General features: G+C 42.4%; 1 protein-coding gene across 4 annotated transcripts; it reads right to left on the bottom strand.

Annotated features, from left to right (window-relative positions):
* Positions 1 to 1206: 1206 nt before the first annotated feature.
* On the bottom strand, positions 1207 to 20124 carry cxxc5a (CXXC finger protein 5a). Of its 4 annotated transcripts, XM_080483885.1 has the most exons (4): positions 19843 to 20124; positions 11701 to 11803; positions 10796 to 11605; positions 1207 to 1466 (listed from the first exon to the last, which is right to left on the bottom strand). In XM_080483885.1, exons 3-4 carry the CDS (start codon positions 11585 to 11587, stop codon positions 1425 to 1427), a joined length of 834 nt encoding a protein of 277 aa, XP_080340011.1. In that variant the 5' UTR covers positions 11588 to 11605; positions 11701 to 11803; positions 19843 to 20124; the 3' UTR covers positions 1207 to 1424. The 4 variants fall into 4 exon arrangements, with proteins under 4 accessions (XP_080340011.1, XP_080340010.1, XP_080340008.1 ...); XM_080483884.1 differs by having other exon boundaries at positions 10796 to 11803; positions 19843 to 20122; XM_080483882.1 differs by having other exon boundaries at positions 1207 to 1469; positions 10796 to 11803; positions 19843 to 20006.

The following is a 20124-nucleotide window of genomic DNA, read 5'->3' as shown; positions in this document are numbered from 1 at the left end:
TTTAGCATAACAAAGCTCCATCATTCCACTGTAGGGAGATATAACATAGGCAGTGAGGGAGAGATCTCAGACAAACCAAAAGACATCGCGGTGATCCATACCGCCACCTGGTTTACTTTTAATGAGCTCTGTGAGAGTCAGAATTGTCTCATACCATCCAATTGTAAAAACAAAGGGGAACAATTTTCATAATTTCTTGGAAAACCCATTCTTAATATTTGTGTTTGTCAGTCAAACCAGCTGTTTTGGGAAAAAAAAAAAAAACAAAGAAAAAAACCCCACATGCAAATAGACAAGTAGACAAACATCGGATCGTAAAGTTTGACACAAATACATGCATTCCTTTTTATTCACAAAACCAGTCCAATTTTCTAAACAAATACAAAGATTGGTTATTTTTAAAAGCGGTAGCTACCCAGCAACATAACAAAAACATGAAAATATAACAAATAAACAAACACTTTCTTAAAAAAAACAAAACAAAATGCAATCTTGTCTCAGTGCGTTCAGTAGGGTAGACTCAGAGCAAGTGCTGTCTCTTAGTGCTATTGCCCTGAGCAGTATTGGCACATGCTCAGTAGGGCCACAGTAACATAAGGCTGCCAGTTTCGCTAAAAGAAAAGTTTGGAAATGCAGAGGAGGGCTGATTGAGGAAATTACAGTAGTGACGGCTCTGGCGAACAGCATCCACAACCCGGTGAAGAGTCTCTGGAGATCTGCCCGATAGCGAGACTTTTTCAGTTTCAATTCAATCCAAAATTGACAGCAACACAATTTGGAACATTTTTCTTGTCTTTCAAAAGAAAAACCGCCTGGAAACTCTCGTCTTCCGCGAAATGAATCAGAAAATAGACAAGGGTTTAAGTAACATAATGGTGAAGAATTACAATAATGTTTGCCATTAGCCACTAGTTTTAAAATATAGCTGTAAATTTACATTCTCTACACGAGTACTGTATCTTTCCACACATGAACAACATTAACACCAAACACAGAAATTAGTTGATTGTCCACACTCAGTCCGTCATTTCTGTTTCTGGCAATGAACAGTTCCATGTTTAAGCGACAGAAAAAACCTGCTGGGAAAAAGGACAAAAGGTACCAAAATGGAAACATAGAAAAGGGAATGAAAGTTGCCATAGATGCTTTTCTTTACGCTTCATTTTTGGTTCAAGGAATAAGTAGGTGCATCCATTATCCGATTGATTATTTTTTTTCCCGCCTTTTTTTTTTTTTTTTGTCATTTTGTGTTGGGTTTTTTTTTGTCGTTCCTTTTTTTTTTTTTTTTTTTTTTTTTTTCTATAATTTTATTTGTTGCTAGTTTGTTTATAAGCCAGTGTCTATTCCGGAGACAATCCAGGAGTTGGCATTGCACTTGATGGCAGAGCTTTGGGTAGGGATGTGGAGGAGGAGGAGGAGGAGTCCTACTGGAACCACCGGAACGCCGCTCCTGTAGGAAGCATCACCTTCTTGGAGAAACAGAAGACAGGAGGGGGGGGGGGGGACGAGGAGGAGGAGAGGGAGGGGAGGAGGATGGAGTTGTTAATGAAATGCAGCACATTTTTAGTGAAGCTACAAATTGTTCACAAGTTGACATGGGGGCATGCATAATGTTCAACCTGTCCTATTCTCCGCTGCTCATTTTGAAGGTACAACAAATGATTACTGACACGAGGTAATGACATGAAGTGATTGCTTCATGTATTAAATATTAAAGAGAGAAAAAAAAAAGAAAACTATAAGAGCTCAAAGTTAAATGTAAATTTGACCGAGGTCCTATAGTGAAGTGTTTTTATCGATGAATGGTTTAAACAGCTGATCAGTCCAACGCTACTTCTGCTCCACTCTGTCCCCAGCTGAGGAGCACGTGTGAAATCTGTACAAAGCACCACCACAGGATCAGGCTTCAGTCACACCAAACCCAATATGCCACATTTATTATTTAGCCACCACACGCGTTGCTCTCCCACACCATCATCATCAATGATGATGATGGTGTGGGAGAGCAACGCGTGTGACCCCCCCCCCCCCCCCCCCCCCTGTCCACATACACACACACACACACACACACCCCACCCCCACTGTGGTTATCTGTGTGTCTGATTGCACTGGGCAGGAGTGCCACACATGCATGCAGCTGCAGGGCTCAGCAGCAGCCTGCCAGTCAGGAGATAGAGAGCGGCTCGGGGTCCCTGGAGCCGCAGCACGGTTGGCGTCCTGCAAAGTGCAACTCGATTCTGCAGCAACGGATTCTTCCGTCAGCCAGCTCTGCCTGGAGCGAGGCAGGAGGAGCTCGGCAAACATTTATGCACCCACACACACTCTCGCACCGAACCAATATGTATTCAAGTACAGTCACACACCTCCACACACAGTGGCACGTTAACCGACACTCGCAGTACACCCCCGAAATCGCACCAAACAGTGAGACAGTTAAACTAAAAAATCTCATGCACGCTGCATTCAGATTCACTTTTCCCCTCAGTGCTCAACGACTGAGAATTTAAAAAGGAACCAGACACACAAGCCTGCAAACACACACCAATACAACGACACCGAAACAGGAACAGGTGATGTATTAGTCAAGGCAAGATTCACATATTTGCTCCCGAAAACACAAAACATTTTAATTCTATTTTTACTATAATAAAATTCTGATAACTTTTGTGTACCCTGGACATAATCGCATTTTTTTTTTCCCCGCATGTTGTTGAACAGCTCTCTTGCACAGCTGCAGCGGAATTATGAGTTTTTTCAACAAAGGCAGCTCGGAGGTAAATGGCCCATTAGTTCAGAGAAGTTTGTTCAAAACCAAAAACAATACAAGTCCTAATTGCTTTTTAGGGCCCACTTAAACCATTCCTCTTCCTTTGAATCAGCGGTGCAGTGTTCTTTTGACTGCTATTGTTCATATCGGGACATGAAACTGAGTGACAGCAGGGTTCGTGCTCCACAGGTTTCATTTACTTTCATCCTGAAAGTTAACTCCCGCTGACAAAAATAAAACATTTTTGCTTGGGTAAAAAGACTTCAAACACGGTAATTACTCCCTGATTTCAACTAAATATAGCCCACACTGTGCTGTATTTGTCAAATTGACTTAATCGGGAATAATCTGACAGCTGAGGCATTGACTACTCACATACATATTGTAGTGTATGTTCAAATCAACGATGATAATTTCACCAAGGTTGTTTGATGGATGCGAGGTCAGCCTGAAATGTCGATTAATACTAATTTATCTAATTCACCTAAATCTGGATTATACATGTATACACTGCTATAGCATTTGCCCTAATGCACATATTCAGAAAACCGCTTTTAGGCAAAAGAAAATGTTGATAAAATCCACAAAGCCAGAGGCTAAAGCCAACATATTGCCAAGACGATTTGATGGTCCATGTGTTAAGTATCAGTAGCCTCTCACCCATCTCCGAAATGACCTTTCTGCAGCAGTGCTCAGCTACTAAGAAGACGGTCAGAGGACAGCAACATCTGGCGCTGCCACAGATGTCAAAAAACCTGGTAAAAGCTGTGCTGACCATGACGTAATGTGTGCAGGGAAGAAAAACAACACATCCCTCCACGGATCTGTAAATGCTACTTTTCCTCATTATCAAACATGTGCAATCAATGGAAGAAGAAAAAAAGAAAAAAAGGCAGCATTTCAGGAATAGAAAAACCCTTTTCCCTTCACAACACTGATTGCAAGGGTTCAAACAGATGGGATCTGTGGGTGTGAAGTGGCCAATCACTAAAATCGATGGATGTGGGGCTTTTTTTTTTTTTTTTTTTTTTTTTTAAGGGGTGCACATTTGTCTAAGCATAGCACAAACAATTTCTGCGGAACAGACCACAAAAGTCAAACACAATTTTTTTTTTTTTTTTTTTTTTTTTTTTTTTTTTTTAAGGCTAACTGCTTCTTAAATGGGCTCAATCCACCACAACTTAATATAATGGCCTTTCAGAGCACAGTGCATGTTGTTTGGTGTGGCTGATGCAAATTCCTGTAAGCCAGTTTAAGCCATCATGCATTCAGTTGTTGCCCCCAGGGCACCACTGAGCGTTCTGCCTATTGTTGTCATTGCTTTATCATCAACAATTGTCAGTATTCTCTTATGGAATCCCACAATAATAAAGAAAGAAAAAAAAAAAAAAAACCCAACCCAAAACACACACACACACACACAAACTGACACCATGAACTCGAAGCATCTCCACATACAGTAGTGTATGTGGAGATGCAACACCGTCTGCTTTTCACAAAGGAGAAGAGCAGAGAAGAAACCTTTAAAACAAGTGAATGAAAACACCAGTGACCTCCAGCTGGCACGATCACGGTTTTGTCTGGCTGAGGGGGTGACGCGTTTTCCTTCACTTGCTCTCCTTTCCAACAGTCAGTTGTCGTGGATATGTAAATACGCTGATAGGATTTGATCTCATTTGACCAGTAAACACATCTTGAAGCCAGGGCAGGGGCAGCAACACTCAACACCCGAGTCATTAGTTTAACACACACTTTCTGCGGTCAGTTAAACGAACACGTTCGGGTCAGAAAAATCACTCCGCATGCCACTACTTTTGGTTTCTCATTTTGATTACTTTGCTGATTGCACATTTAAGCTAGAAAGTTTTAAAAATGGCTGATTTCTTAACGGGCACCGTGGACAATGCCCTCAATGTCCAAAACAGGCGGAAGCAACACATTTCAAATACTCAAATTGTTTCAGTTACGTTGTTGGGGGTACTTGAGTACTTTCAAAAGTACAGAATTTTGCACGTACACACGCATACAAATACTACAATATCCATGCAATCCACTTTCCACTTCCATCGAAGCAATTCAAAATAACGTTCAAACTGTCAGATCCGTATCTGGATTTCTGAACATTGTTTACATTTGTTTTCGAAATAAACTGACATTTTTGGATATTCTATTGTTTAACTCGGAAATGTGCTTTATACATATTGGTATTTCATACAGGTGAAAATAAATCAAATGCCTGTCATTGACCAAAAATACTTTTTTTTTTTTTAACAAATTTTTGAGGAGAGCAATTTTTACATTTGATTATTTTGAACAACCGTTCCAATACTCTTTCCACCTCTGGTCACAATAAACACTCAAAAACAAAACAAAAAAGAAATACTCAAAGATCTTGTCCAAACAAACGTCTGATGATGATGATGATGATGATGATGATGATGATGATGATGATGATGATGATGATGACAGCACTTACTATTTTAGCTCAGGCCCTTTAACCCTGGAAATTCACTCGCAGTAAGCACAGGAAAAGAATGTGGACAGCGGTCAAAATTAAATCATTAAAGTTGTGTTGGACAAGCTGTTAGACGGAGAAGCGAAGGCCCTAAAAATCACATCTTAATATATCTAATTCACCTTTGAGCAGCAACTCCAACAGCAACTTTTTTTTTTTTTTGCCTGTGTGAATAATACCCCCGTCTCTCTTTAGAAGTTATGGACTGTTGGCTTAATGCAGATGTCAGGCTACAGTATGACACCTCGACCGCCTCAGTTTTCTCTCTCTCTCTCTCTCTCTCTCTCTCTCTCTCTCTCTCTCTCTCTCTCTCTCTCTCTCGCTCTCTCTCTCGCTCTCTCTCTCTCTCTCTCTCTCTCTGCCTCCTCTGTCCACTCCAACTTGTCCCTCTGTCTGCCCAGCAACTTGCCCACACAGCCATGCGTCTCGGTGTCAGTCTGCATGCCTGTCAGTTTGTATGAGTTTCCTCTGTCCTGACAGTCTGGTGTACGGCGTCTGGAAGGCAGGAAAGGCCGTGAGGGAATACGCTGCTCCCGTATCGGCGTCTGACACCAACAAAGTAGGACCCGCTGGGAAGGGCTAGTATGCTCAGGTGTTAGCTGTGTTTGATAACTCCAGAGCGCTTTATCCGCACACAAAATTCATTTTTTTATCACCCAATGCTGCGAGCAGGCGAAGACAAAAACTCGCTTTTTGTTTTTGTTTTTATAAAATTTTCCGAATGTTGCCCGCCCACCGGCGCTGTACATTCCGAATGTACAGTGACATTCACGCAAAACAAGGTACGCCACAACTTCCTAACCCTGACTTTCCGTCGTCTTCAGTGCCGAACAGCATCGCTGAGACTGACACCACTGGAGGGTATTCAGACATACAGCAGAAAGAAACTGCCTTCCCACTTATTTCTCTCAAATGTAGCATTCCCAGAATAAATCCAGACATCTTCAGCCAGTGAGCTATGAGGTGGCAAAGGCCTCAGCATGCTAACTCCCCCTCACTTGCCAATTTTACGCTCCTCTTTGAGCTGCCATGAGCTTTCAATGGAAACCGTCAACACCCTTAAAATAAGCACAGTGCTGCTGGACTGCACTTGTGTACACGCTCACAGGCTCGTACAAACACACGAGGAAAACCTCGCAATGCAAATGCAGTAAAAACAAAGGCCGGCTATTGCGCTCAGTCTTTATTCACTTGGGACGCACGCAGATGCACCGAAAACCCGTCGGAAATGTCTGCCAAACTGACCAACGAGACAAATGTTAAATGAGACATTGTGCCCCCTCGGAAACCGCACGCCGGGCATAATCGCCACGGCAGACGGGGATGTGCCGCACTTTCTTTGATTGGAGGGGAATGTGACACTCAAGGGCTGTCTGAGCTCCAGCTGAGGCTCACTGCAGATCACTGAGGGAGGACTCTGAAAGCCAGGAGGATCTTCTGTTCTGGCACAGGTGCTGCTCAAGTCGCCCTGAATATGCATTAAGGTCATTGACAGATAGCAGAGATTTCCCTCCAGTGAAGTCTTGTGTAACGACATTAGAAAATACACATACATGGTATAACTGACCATCGTGCAGCATCTCGTCGGTATCGACATTTCCAATATACTGCTGACTCGATGCGCTCCGGTTTCTCTTCTGACACAGCGCGTTTTTCCATGAATCTCCCCCTCTGACATTTAGCTTGTACTGATGACATCACGCACACTGACAGTGCGGCCCAGGCTGTATCCTCTGATCTAATCACCTGCTGAACAAGAGCTGTTGACTTAATAACAAAGCCTTTTGAGACGGCTACTAGACTGCTAATGGATAATGTATGAGTGCACGAGGACAATGGAATAAAAAACAGCCAATATTGAAAGTGTTGGTCTTCTGTCAGAGCTCTTTGAGAGAATAAATAGTTGATACAGCCGCCTCGTATTGAATATTTGAGGTGGAAAAAAAAAAAAGTAACAGGTTGCAGACCTCTTTAATAGAGTTCTGCTTGAAGGCGAACACTTGTCTCGGTTTGCGTTACTATACATGGGAGACTTTATATTCTCTGATTCATGTCACACTTGATTCATGAAGAGGTGCTTCAAGTCCTTAAAATACCCACTTTGTAATGTTGGGATTAGGAGTATCAGATGGCAAAAAGGCACCAAAAATACACGGCAGGGAACATGAATAAGACCATTAAGTTATAAAGCAACATCAGAGGAAAAGTACAGGGACTCCCCGATCAGGAAGATTTCATTTTTAGCTGTGGGCTGTCAGGTGACGGAGGGCGAGTGTGGTTCATGTTGCCGGTGTGGGTAGATGTGCAGTAGTTGCACACTTTGGTATGAATATGCTTCTCACCTTTCCTGTGGCGAGCTCGTGGCCAAATCCTTCAGCGTATCTGTATTGCGCCGCAGAAGCATTCACACCTCGTACAATTCATCAGTTGCAAAACAGAGCACATATAGAGGCCTGGGAAACATTAAACGCAGCACTAATCCAATATTTAACACTGAAATATGTTTGTTTACACCGCAGCCTTTTGTGCAGAACATATCATGGGAAGTAGTATTAGGACTGAAAAATGCCGGTCCCCTTAAGCAAAAAACCCACTACTCTAATATTTATATAGTTTACTTCTCATGTAAAACGAGCGTTCCAGCGGCTGCTCCGAAAAAGAGGAAATTACTTGACAGATCCATTAAATAAATTAGCAAGGAGTCCATATTCTTAGATGGCAAGACAAAAAGCTATGTCAGGTAACTCAATTCAATAATCACACCGCTATTATACTTGGACAACTGTCAAGTTTCTCCATTAGTTTTCTGGCTACTTGTAACGTCGACCCCGCAAGCAGCCTGATGACCTGCATCAACATAAGACTGTCATGAATATTTAAGACCCCATGGGTCTGTGCGAACGACTGGTATTAAGCTAACTGCCATGACAACATCAATTGCAAATCATAAATTAAAATGAAATCCCTTTTCTGTTGCAGACGTTGAGTCGTACCACCTACATAGCAAGCTGACACATTTCACCATTTTGGTGATTCATCAACAGAGACAAATGAATCGTCTCATCAATTTGCAGCGGAACAATGCGACACTGAAAAACCAAAAAAAAAAAAAAAACGTTCGTGCGGATTTGTCTGATTCTCCGCATGTGAGAAATTTCAGCTTTTTCCCGTCAAATTGCCCAAAGATGGCCTCTTTATGAATCCTCCGGTTTCACACATTTATTTTTCAACCTTTGACTCCTTGAAATCCTGATTCATCTCAGTGAAGTCTGTGTAAATCAAAACACACCCCTGCTTTACAGACTGACCCCACCAGCTTTACATTTGGTGTGAATACTGTTTGCTGTGGAATTAGAAATGCTCGTCGTTTAAAAACGAATTCAAAGTATTCACATCAGGAATCTAGACAGTTGCACTACAATAGACAGCACGAAAGGAAAATTAATAAAAAAAAAAAAATGTATCCGACAACAATCCAACAGGACAAAATGTTTACTTAAAACGACTGAACCAAACAAATTGAACAAAACTTAACTTATTATCGTCCGTGAAAACAACACAATGAAGCAGCATCTATTGCCTGGAAACTATTAATACAATATATCATGACAACACAGCCTCAGGTTTGGAAAAGTGAGCAGTTTTATGAAGGTATCACAGTCCGGCTTTCAAAATGGTTCAAAAAGGCCCGGGCAGCTTCTTCATCATAGTTATATTAAAAATAAAAACCAAAGTGAAAAAGTGCCTTTCCTTGGCTTTAGACTTAGACGAGTTGATATTCTCACCACTGATGTGCTTTGTCACTTTCTTTTACGGCAACGGCTGAAGTGAACTCAAATGTCATTTATATCGACACTGCTGCCTCAACAAGTAAATTCCTCACACAAGGAAACAAATAAAACTCAAATCTAAGAGGAGGTTTAGAAAAAAAACCTGCTGCGAAATTAGAGGCCAACCACTTGATGAATAAGAAATTATCAAAAAAGTCATTGACTTATCCTAGATGAGTAAAAAAAACAAAAAAATAAAACAACTAATTTTGCTAGTATACATACACACAGTCATGTGGATCATATTCTGTGTTATCATGACGTTTTATCAGGTTGGTTATTTAACCAACTACAAAAACAAAAGTTCATCCTGTTTAACCCGAAGGCAAACGCGTCATCCTATTAAAACTATGATGCATTTCACGTCTTCTCAGCGCACAGAAAGGCCTGAAAATGAAAGCAACGCTCAAAATTATTTAGTCTATGCAGCTGATGAGTTCCTCGCCGCGGATGGCCAAAGTCAGCACATGGGGGTTGAACAACCAACCTTTCAGCCTGCAAACAAGAGGCCAAGCTGTCACCCCCAATCAGTATCAGAAAGAGAAAGAAGTAAAGCCATTAGCAGTTTGAAGCGCAGATCCAGTTTGTGTCAATTAGACCGGCAGCCTCAGCACTGGTTCGCGTTCACACTGCGCTGCATATCTATCTGTTTATTATGTAATGGCACAGGGACACTATTATCCATTGATCGCAAAAGATTATTTCCTTTGAGATGGAACATCTGCCGAGATTGATTTCATGATTGGTCGTTCTGTCGCCACAGCCGGGTTAGTTAGGCCAGCGAGTGTGACTGAGGTAACAGACAGGAAGTTTGGAGGGCTATTTAGATGAGCTGGAGTGTCACGGGAGAGAAGGACAGCGGCAGGAAAAAAATAAAAAAGGGGGGGGGGGGGGGGGGCGCATGTGCCACACTGACACCTGGTGCTCCAGATGACAGCTCCGGAGCCAGATGGACCTTGTTACATGCACACACATACAGACATACCCACACATGTGTAAGTTGCACACAAACACATACTGTACACATATTCACAATTACTGCCACTCTACCCACACACACACACACACACACACACACACACACACATACACATTCATATTTCCCTACATGTGATTCCTTTACAAAAGCAAATTGCAAAAATTCGTCAAATTTACTCAAATGGAAACAGAGCAGTGTATTGTGGAGCAGCTCATTTTGAGGAAAGGGGAAAAAAAAAAAAAAAAAAAAGAAAAAGCAATCTCGTGTTTTTTTCCTAAAGAATTTACCCTCAGGTTGAAAGATGTGGGTATAGTACTGATGCGGTTATGGTGGACAGATTAAAGAGACCCCATGGCGTAAGCTTACTCGTCACATAGCTGCCACACTTCTCACCACCTGTCACCCCCCCCCCCCATCACCACCACCACCACTACCCCCGTTCCAATTAAAGGGGAAGAACATTCGGGTATTGACCAAAAGACAATCTGATCTTCCAGTGGTCTCTAATTCTAAAAACATCTTTCTAGTCCTTTCGTGTGGATCGCCTCCAAATATCAGATTCCATGATTGCAACTGCATGGCTCCCTTGACTGGTTTCTCACTCTGTGGTATTGGCGAATGCATCCAAAACCAAAGCTCGCTCTTAAGAAACTTCAATGAATTGCCCATGAAGCAGTGACACATCGTACCCCGCACCCTCTTACCTCCAAAGCAGCAGAGGGCTTCTTCTTCAGTTCCTCACATTTGCGAAACTTGCAGATCTGGTGGCCCGTTTTCCGATTTCGGCAGCTGCTGCACTGCTCGCAGTTAATCCGCCGTCGGCAAGGTGGGCACATGCCGCAACGTTTTCGCTTCTTTTTACCGGAGTTGATAGCGGAGGCCAGCTCGCTCTGCGCCGGGTACTCGGCCAGGCCGGCCATGTGTAGCGCGCTGTCCGCCAGAAACACTCCAGCCGGCGTCATGATGAAAAGCCCCGGGTTGAAGGGGAAGCCACCCCCTACTCCATATGGGAAGTCAACAGGACCACCTACGGCGTCCGTGACAGACGTACCCTCCAAGTCGCTAGCCCCCGAGCCCGCGTCGCCTCCGCCAACTCCAACTCCCATGCCCCCGGGCAGGAGCATGTGCTCCATACCGGCTCGCTTTAACAGTGCGGCTGCCTGGGCAAAGTGCAGCAGGCCATTCTGTCCCTCCAGAACCTGTTCTAGGGTCCGGTCCAACTTGGCGGCTGTCAGTGCAGAGACGGTGGGCTGGGGCTGAGGGGGCGGCTGAGGCTTGGCCGTGTGGCTCTTTGTCTCATTTTTGTCCTTGTGTCCATTGGTGGCAGATGAGACGGCTGTATATTGAGAGAGGGTGCGGGAGTTCTTAAGGCTCTTACTGAGGGGCTCACTGATGATGCCACTGCGGTTCCTGCGCTCTATAACGGGAGAGTCCTGCTTGCAGCTACTCCGCTCCAGGTCCTCTGTCTGGCTCCCCTCCGACAGCCCGCTAGACATGGTCCAGAGCGTTCGTGCCTGGGTTGGGGGGTGAGGGTGGAAAGGGGGCAGGGGTGAGCGAGGTGGGACCTTTTCTCGGTCCGTTCTGGGCCCCAGTGAGAGTGGCACCTCACCTCGATGAACCGATCAGACAGCCGACGACAGGCAGGCCCCGGAGCCTTCTGCCCCCACTACAGGTCAGCCCTCATCCACGTTCTTCCTCGGGCCATCTGGAAACTTCACACGGGGAGAGACAGAAAGAGAAGTGTTTACGTTATTTATCAATACATATACAGACTATAATGATCACTTCATCCAACAACGGCAACAACTACATTCTCTACGTTGTTGGATTTTTTTGTTGCTGCATTTTGGATTTGGTTGACCGAATAAACTATTACTACTACTACTACTACTACTACTACTACTACTATTGCATCTTAGAATTTTCTGGCCTCTTTTGAACACAAATAATGTCATAGCATCATATTTTAAATTTGATGCGGTAAACTTGTTGCACAAAGTGTGAATTGCATGATGTTTCTCGCTGCCTGCTGACCATTAATAACATTTTAGCCTTTTTTTGTTGTTGTTTCTATTATTTGTTGAACTTCAGCAGATGAATGCTTCCTTGTCCACCAGGCAGTGAATTGATGGACTACAAAAACTGTAAGAAGCTGTAAAATCTATTCATCATTCTCAAATCTTTTAAACCTCTTCACATTGTCACATCGTTTTATATGATGTCCGAACTGAAATATATTTAAGTATTTAAAGTTATCTAACTAGCATTTTGATACAACCAGGGTTACAGACGCTCTCTAAATAAAAAATGGTGATAATGCTTGTCTGAATGACTCGAATGACTTATAAGGTTCATCACACTGCAAACACAAGATAAGCAACACTCATTGACGTTGAGCTTCAGAAGAGCTGCTTCAATTCTGCCTCTAATTCTTTAACACATCATTTTTGAAAGTGGAAAATCTGAAAAGAAAAAGAATCACAAGGTCCATAAATCAAGTCTTTCACCTCAGACCTGATGCAAACCACTTAATTAGAGTTGTACTGAAAAGAAAGGAAAACTCCTTTGGTCAACAAAATAGTTTACAGAATATACAGTGTTGATATTCACTTTAGAATTAATATTATGACTTTTGTCAGAGTGCAGCTACAGAGGTTTATTTCCCCACTTCAGGATAACCCACTGAGCGCTTTCACTCGCAAAATTAACATAAAAAAAAATTAACAATAATGCAATTTTGCTGTTAACGCAGTAGTGTAAAGATAAAAGTTGATTCTACACTAAAAACAGACCTGGATATTAAACAGCTCCTCCTGACTGGCCCGCGAGAGGTGAGTGAGAAATTATGAATCAAATGAAATTCCGTATCCATGAAGCATGGAATATCACACCGCCTTGCTTTTATTCTGAATGAGGCGGCTTTATTTTCCCTCAGTGTTTGCTGTTGTGGTCTTTGTTGTCACCTGTTGTCTTTACTGTGTCAGCTTGCAGAGCTAACAAAGGTGAACCCGCGGGAAAGTAGGCTTACGGAAAAAAAGTTTAAAGATTTATGTGACGTTTGTACAAAGATAGCGACGTCTATAAACTTAGGGGAACTCAAGGACAGTTTTGTGTGCAGTTTGTGGAGAACTAACAGCCGTGTTCATGGAGCTGAATTGCCCTAAATTGCCCCTCACTGACTTCATTAAACAAAATGTATCACATTTACAGATCATAATAATAACCGTGTGTTAAATCTTATAACTATGTGATGGTCTATTGTTAAGAGTGGCCCGTGAAGCAATCTGTAAAATAAATGGCAATCTCCACTAAAGATTGGACTTCAGATTTATTTTAATTCTTCACGTTTGACTACATCAATCAGTCGTTATCTGTCTTTATTCAGGTTTCACAGAAAAAGTCCTGTAATGCTAATTTGGCAGGGGCTCTGAGAAAGGGTTCTCACTGGGCTAATAGTGGGAGACTCCTGAGAGAACATGCATTTTCATGTTTCTAGCGTACGATTTGTGTGACTGCTGACTAAACGAAACAAAACAAAACAAAACTAGGCTTCTATTCTCCTGACCTGTCCACGCTCACAAACAAGGACACTACCTTCCCCAGAAATGCCGAGGAAATGGCCGGGCAAGTCCTTATAAGGGAAACAAAGGGAAAGGGAGGGGAAGAGGATGGAGGGGGGGGGGGGGGGGGTGTCTGTGCAGTGTGTGGAAATTGGAAGGCCAGAATTAGTGGGAGGTAAAGCTTCAAAGGCAAGAGCACAGCCCCCACATTCTCACCAGCTCAGGGGGATGTGGCGCCAGCGAACCAGAGCCAGCTCCGCAGCCCCTGAGCCCCATAGTTTCAGTTTCTCCCACTACAGCACTGACCAGGGTCCGGTTTCCCGAAAGCATCTCGACTCTAACGGCGTCTCGGCTCAGTTGTGGCTGAAAGGCACTGAAAATCATCAGAGTGATACATGGAGGGAGGTTTGTGGTTTTTATAGAGTATTGAACCCCCCAAAAATTGTCTGTTTAGTGGCACATTAGGAAAACTGATTTTTCTGTGAACATTTTATGTTTCGACATGATCTCAGATGAACTCTCCGGCGCGCATAAAACGAAATCCGAGTGGCTGCTTGTGCAACTAAATCATTTCTCGGTTAATCACGGCCAGTGAGAATATCCAGCTGATCCAACTGTTCCTCAATGCTCTGAATGCAGTAAATACGCTGAAAGAGTCGAGTATCCCACACAATTAATGAACTGGCTCATTTTCAATAGTTTGAATAAATGAGGTCTCGAGTCAGCTACAAAGTGACAAAGTTGGCAATCACAGCTCATGAAAACTGTTTCAAAAATATGACTGATCAGCTGCGACATGACAATTCAGCCAGAACACTATTATCCCACCCACCCGCCTCCAACAGCTGATGATGACACCAGTGGTTTCTAAAAAAAGGAAATATGTTTCGGATAAAACAAAAAAAAAAATATGATGTGTGCTTCAAAGATGATCTCCATGACAGATGTTAGACTTTTCATGAATACCTCTGTCCCACCAAACCTCCAGAAACAGTAATTCAATCACACTCTGCTTCCTCAGCAAAATACTGTACTGATGACTCGACAACTGATTGGGACTTTTGAATCTGCATTCTATGTGACAAACATCTTATGTGGAGAACTTTCTTATTTTTAAAGTACACTTTGCAGTCTTATAAGAAAATAATGGAAAACCTAATGGCACAGTTGACATCAGCTATTCTTAAGAGTTTCAATACCAAAATGAAACAATCAACTAATTTAATTGATTAGTGCTGAGCAGTGTGTCCTTAGTGATGCTCAACAAAGAATATTCTTCCCGGAAACAAAACTAACAACAACAACAGGTTACTCTGATTTAGTAGTATTTTAAACAATGGAAAGTGACTGATTCCCCTAATACTTATGTACAAGTTACCCCATGTAATTCACTATTTTTATGAATACGTTTTTATTGTATATGTCCAATATTTGAATTACTCTTTAAACCTTTTATTTTGCATTTTTGTAGCCAATAAGAAGTTGTTGTTTTTACAGAGAAGAGGTTTGATTTGCATGTACTTGTGTTTATGAGTGTATACTTTCTATAAACGTTACTGTTTTTCTGGGAAATGTACTTTGAACTAGATAAAGCTCAATACAATAATTCATAGGTAAATTTAATCAGATACCTGCAATTGACTTTTAATAAATAAAACACAGCAAATACTGAGAACACTGTTCACGAAAGATACGTATAACTTTTTTTAAACAAACATTACTTTTTGGGAGTACAATCCACTCCATGTCGCAGTAGTTGCACGTGTTTACTGGTTGTGTTTAAACTGCTGCTCTACACCCGCTCTGTTGTGTTGTCCTGCACCACATTGTGTTAGAAATGGAAGCATGGACCCCTCATTGTCGCCTCCCGCTCATCCCTCCTGCTCTTTGTGTACATCTGCCTTCAATCTCGCCGCTCTGTCAGTCACCCGCTTTCCATCATCATAAACCCTGAATATGGCATATAGTCTCAGGCTAATCACCCTCCTCCACTTTCAGCGCAAGGGCTCCTCAGATCCCTTCACCACATCATTTACAGAAAACGTTTATGGCCTCATGTGAACTGTCTCCTAAACCGCAACTGCCACTGAAACCAGTTAATTGGCATTGTTTTGTCCTTTAAGCATGTTCATTCAATTTCCTGGGACGTTATAGGCTTAATGCTGTGGTTCATATTAAAGCAACTCGCCATAGGCTTCTGTGAATTCAGCTGACAGAAGCGCTGCAATTAGTAGACTCATATTAAAGCCGACGAGAGGCGGCATTTCTTGCACCTCAATCTGTTTCAGCATGAGCACAGGCGCAAATATCAGCTGTCCATTATGTCTTCCAGAGTTTTTCTGGGTTTCTGTTAATCTCTGTGCACACTGAAGGATTGGTAATCAAAGATAAAGATCTGGAACTAAATGGTCCAAATGGTCAACATGAACCAACAAGCATATCTGTGATGTTTATTCCTGATTGACGAAAGAGCTTCCCCTGGAGATTGCAGAGCGCCAATGCATCTTGGGAACCTACAGTCCATCTAATTGTATTTATTGCCTATTATCTAAATTACTTTTAACCGTGGCGGGAAAACTAGTTCACTACATACGTATCTTGGAATCCTGGTCATTAATAGCTTTGAGGCTTTTCAAATAAAGGGAATCTGAGTGACGGGCTGTGACATTCAATGTTATAGTCATTAATAACTTTCAATTAATGATTTGGTGTGAAAAACAAATAATTGCAAAAAAAAAACTGGTGAAACAAGTCATTTCTGCCAGCAAGTTAAATAGCACATTAAAGTTCTGTGTGACCTCGAATAACCACAGCAAATTATGTCAGGCATAATAATGTATTTTAACTGATGTTAGGGAACATGATGTCGCACAAACGACAACATTTTCTTATGGTCAAGTAGTTTCGTGAGTAAAACTGTTTCACATAATGAGCTTATTAATACAATCATTAAAAATCGGACACTTCCACAGGTACTTTTCAGCCCTCGTTATGTTATTTTGGAATATTATACAAAAACATATCGACAACTCTTCCATGGTAATTATTAATGCTTCTGTTCACTCTGGAAAGACACCTGGAGAAAGTCATGACATTAATTGGAGCCTGTTTTGTTGAATCGGTGGACTGATGTCAGCTCAGAAACCTTGCCACTTTGACAACAGCGGGCGCTGATGTGAAATCTGATCCAGAGAATTTCGTATTGTGAAGAAGATGACATGATGTCACATAAGTGGGAAAAATCTGTGTGGGAAATTTAATTTTTGATTAATCAATGGCTGTGTTTACGAGAACAGGCGCTACTTTCACTGAGGATGTATCCCAATTTCTTTGCTCACAGCCTCGGGAAAAGAGAGGATTTGTGTCAAATGAGCATGAAATGTGGTGTTTTCTTCCAGATATTCCTGCTCCATAGAGTCCTGAAGGTGAACTCAGATTTTTCTGATTTTGCTGTTTTTGCGATTTGCAACTCCACATTTTTTTTCAGACAGTGCTGATGTAGATTTGTTTGTATCTGATAATTTGCATAAAACTCACATGCCAAAATCAGTGAACTTGGAGAGACAGGAAAATTCTATCCGAAATGAGGAAAGTATATTGTCTGGCTTAAGGTTAGATTAGAATATCGATATCACTGTTTTTTCTGCACAATGAGCTGCAACTGTAGGAAACTGCTAGCTGGTCTCTGCATACAAAATAACATAATTTACCTACTGGCGTTTTCAAAATGACTAATTAAAATAATACAGTCATCAGTTAATTTAGAAAAAAAACACACACAAAAAAAACATTACATCAAATATGACAAGTGCAAAACAACAAGCTGTGGGAAAATATGAAACAACTACTTTTTGGTAACGACCAGTTGCCAGGCAGCAACACGAGAAAGTTATGGGCGACTTAACTTTTTATCCAGACACTCATGCTAGCTTCATATACAGTTCACGGTCCTGTGAGTCATATTAATCTCCTGGGAAGAAAAAATGAGGACATTTCGAGAAATGGCTTCTTTTTTTTTTCTTCTTTTTTTAAGTGGGCTACAGATATGTTCAGTATATTAGAGGTTTTCTGGAACCTGAGGCAAAGCATTGAAAGAATCATCAATAAAAAGGTGAATTAAAGTCCGGTTCAAGGTGTGTTCTTATGGCTACAAACCTCCAAGTCCTCAGATTGGTTAAAACATTAATACAATATATTCTATCACGTGTTACTATAGCCAAGAGTGAACAATCAAACAACAAAAAAGTGAGAACATTTCCTCACAGACACTACTACAGTTGAATAACTGCATCATTAAATATTAAAATCCTTCCCTTGGGGTATCAAATCTTGAACCTTGATTGACTTGGCAAATTTAATACAAACATTGAAGTGTACTTTTTCTTCTGGGTGAGTGATTAAAACAACATAAAGAGATCAGTGTGTACAAATAAAGAGGACCCCGCCATGGAGTGACAACTGACTGATGGATGAATGGCTGCTTAGTCCAGCCATTGACTATTTTGATCACTGGTGATGTGGGGAAAGAGGAAGACATTTAGGATATGTGTGTCCATCAACGCTTCTGTTTTTAAGACTATATTTCTAAGTTATAATCAACCCGACACATGAATGATTGACAAAAAAAAAACGTGAATCATTTTGTGTGGACTTTGCTCCCACATGTGACTTTAAGTGACAAGGTAATATTTATTAAAAAAAAATTTCACAAGTCGCTGGGTGTAAAAGTGTCATAATCATCAAAAGCTTCTTTTTTTTTTTTTTTTTTTTTTCAATGGGCCTGCACGCAACTGTCACGTGCTTGTGTCCATGAGTGAATCACAAGAGCGCACTCAAGTAACTCCTGAATAAGTTTCAATCACTGACGTCACTGCATGCGCAGGTGCCAGGTAATCTCATGCAGTGCTATAACTGAGGAGGTGGGGGGGTGGGGGGGAGAAGATTGTCTGATTTCCTGCATGGTTATGAATCACTTGGTCCGGAGCAGCTGACTACACCTCTGGAGACGCGAGAATACTTAATGCATTAGTTCAGGCGATGCACCATGCAAATGCACCCCCCCCCCCCCCCCCCCCCCCTTTCCTCCTCTTCCTCCTCCTTCAGACGCGCTGTCTGCGGACTGTGTGCTTGTCTACGGTGAGCTACACATTCCCTATTCCTCCCACCTCCTATCGACTGAGGCGCGCACACGGACGGACACGCACAAAACGCAGAGGAAGTTAAGAGAGCCTGGTGACAATAATTAGACTCAAGGCTTCATCCATTGTCCAGAACCTGCTGCGTCTTATTCTCCCTAATTAGGCTATGCACACAAGAAGTTGAGGGGGAGAAAAACAACCACACCGCGCACACCGTGACTTCAAATTATCCGCGAACATATGGAGGGAGCGCTTGGAGCGGTGTTACCGGTGGCGGATTTGCACAGGGAGGAGGGGGGGGAGAGATGACTGTAAATCTGCGGGTAGCGCAGACGAAACCTACCCGGGAACTTTCTAATGATGCTCAAAGAAAAAAAGCAAAGACAAATGGCAATAATAACCGATGTTGAATAATAGAGAATGCAATCCTTACCTTTACGCGCGCGTTAATGCTCGAGGATGACAGGTAGATAAAAGTTTCAACAATAAAGGGAGAAGAAAGAGGCTGTTGTCAAAAGAAAGCATGTCCCAACACCGACACGCGTTGATTATTGCCCTCATTAGTTTAGCGCGCATTATTAAGAGCTGATTCATAATAACCAGCGGACGTTTTGGTCCACCGGCTTGCTGATCCGAATCTGAGCTGGCGACGACTTATCAAATGAAGACAAATGACGCTTCTTTAAATACTGGAAAAAAACACCGTTTTCACCTCACAACGCTGAATCATCAACACCTGTCGGGTCATTAGCAAAAAAAGAAATTAGTAGAATCAAAAAAAGCTGTCTTTTGTCTGGACTATCTCAGCGCACAGGAGCCTATCTGCGGTACCAGCGTCTGGTCTGCAGTCGCACATTTCAGAGGCACCTCGCTTCACCCTGCTATAACTTGATCCTATATGAAGATGACAGCCCAACTTTCAGCAGACTTCAACAAAGTATGATCCCCCCCCCCACACACACACATACACACAAACACATCCAACCCCTCCTCCGTCCTCGTCCATGTATCTGCATATTTGCAAACGCGGACCCATTTTTTATTCGCACCTACCAAAGCAGATCGGAGTGGAGGGGAGGGCTCCCACAGTCCGAGCGGTCCGTCTCTCAGCCTGCCGTGCAGAATGGTGACAAAAAAGAAAAGGGCAGGGGGGGGGGGGGGGGGGGAAGCTTCTTTCCCGAGAGCACAATCCCACAGAGTGCCCGTCTGTTAATGACAAATGTGAAAAGAAAAAAAAAATATTCGCCGTCAGTTGTTTTGGTAAAGCGTACTTTCTCAGAGGCTTGAACGCGTGGGTTCCCCGAGCTTTCTCGGTCCTTGCAATCCCACCTCTAC

This window comes from Lipophrys pholis, assembly GCF_963383615.2.
Source record: "Lipophrys pholis genome assembly, chromosome: 16".
Lineage (NCBI taxonomy): Eukaryota > Metazoa > Chordata > Actinopteri > Blenniiformes > Blenniidae > Lipophrys > Lipophrys pholis.
The sequence above is the reverse complement of the archived record's forward strand: the minus strand, read 5'-3'. Positions and strand labels throughout refer to the sequence as shown.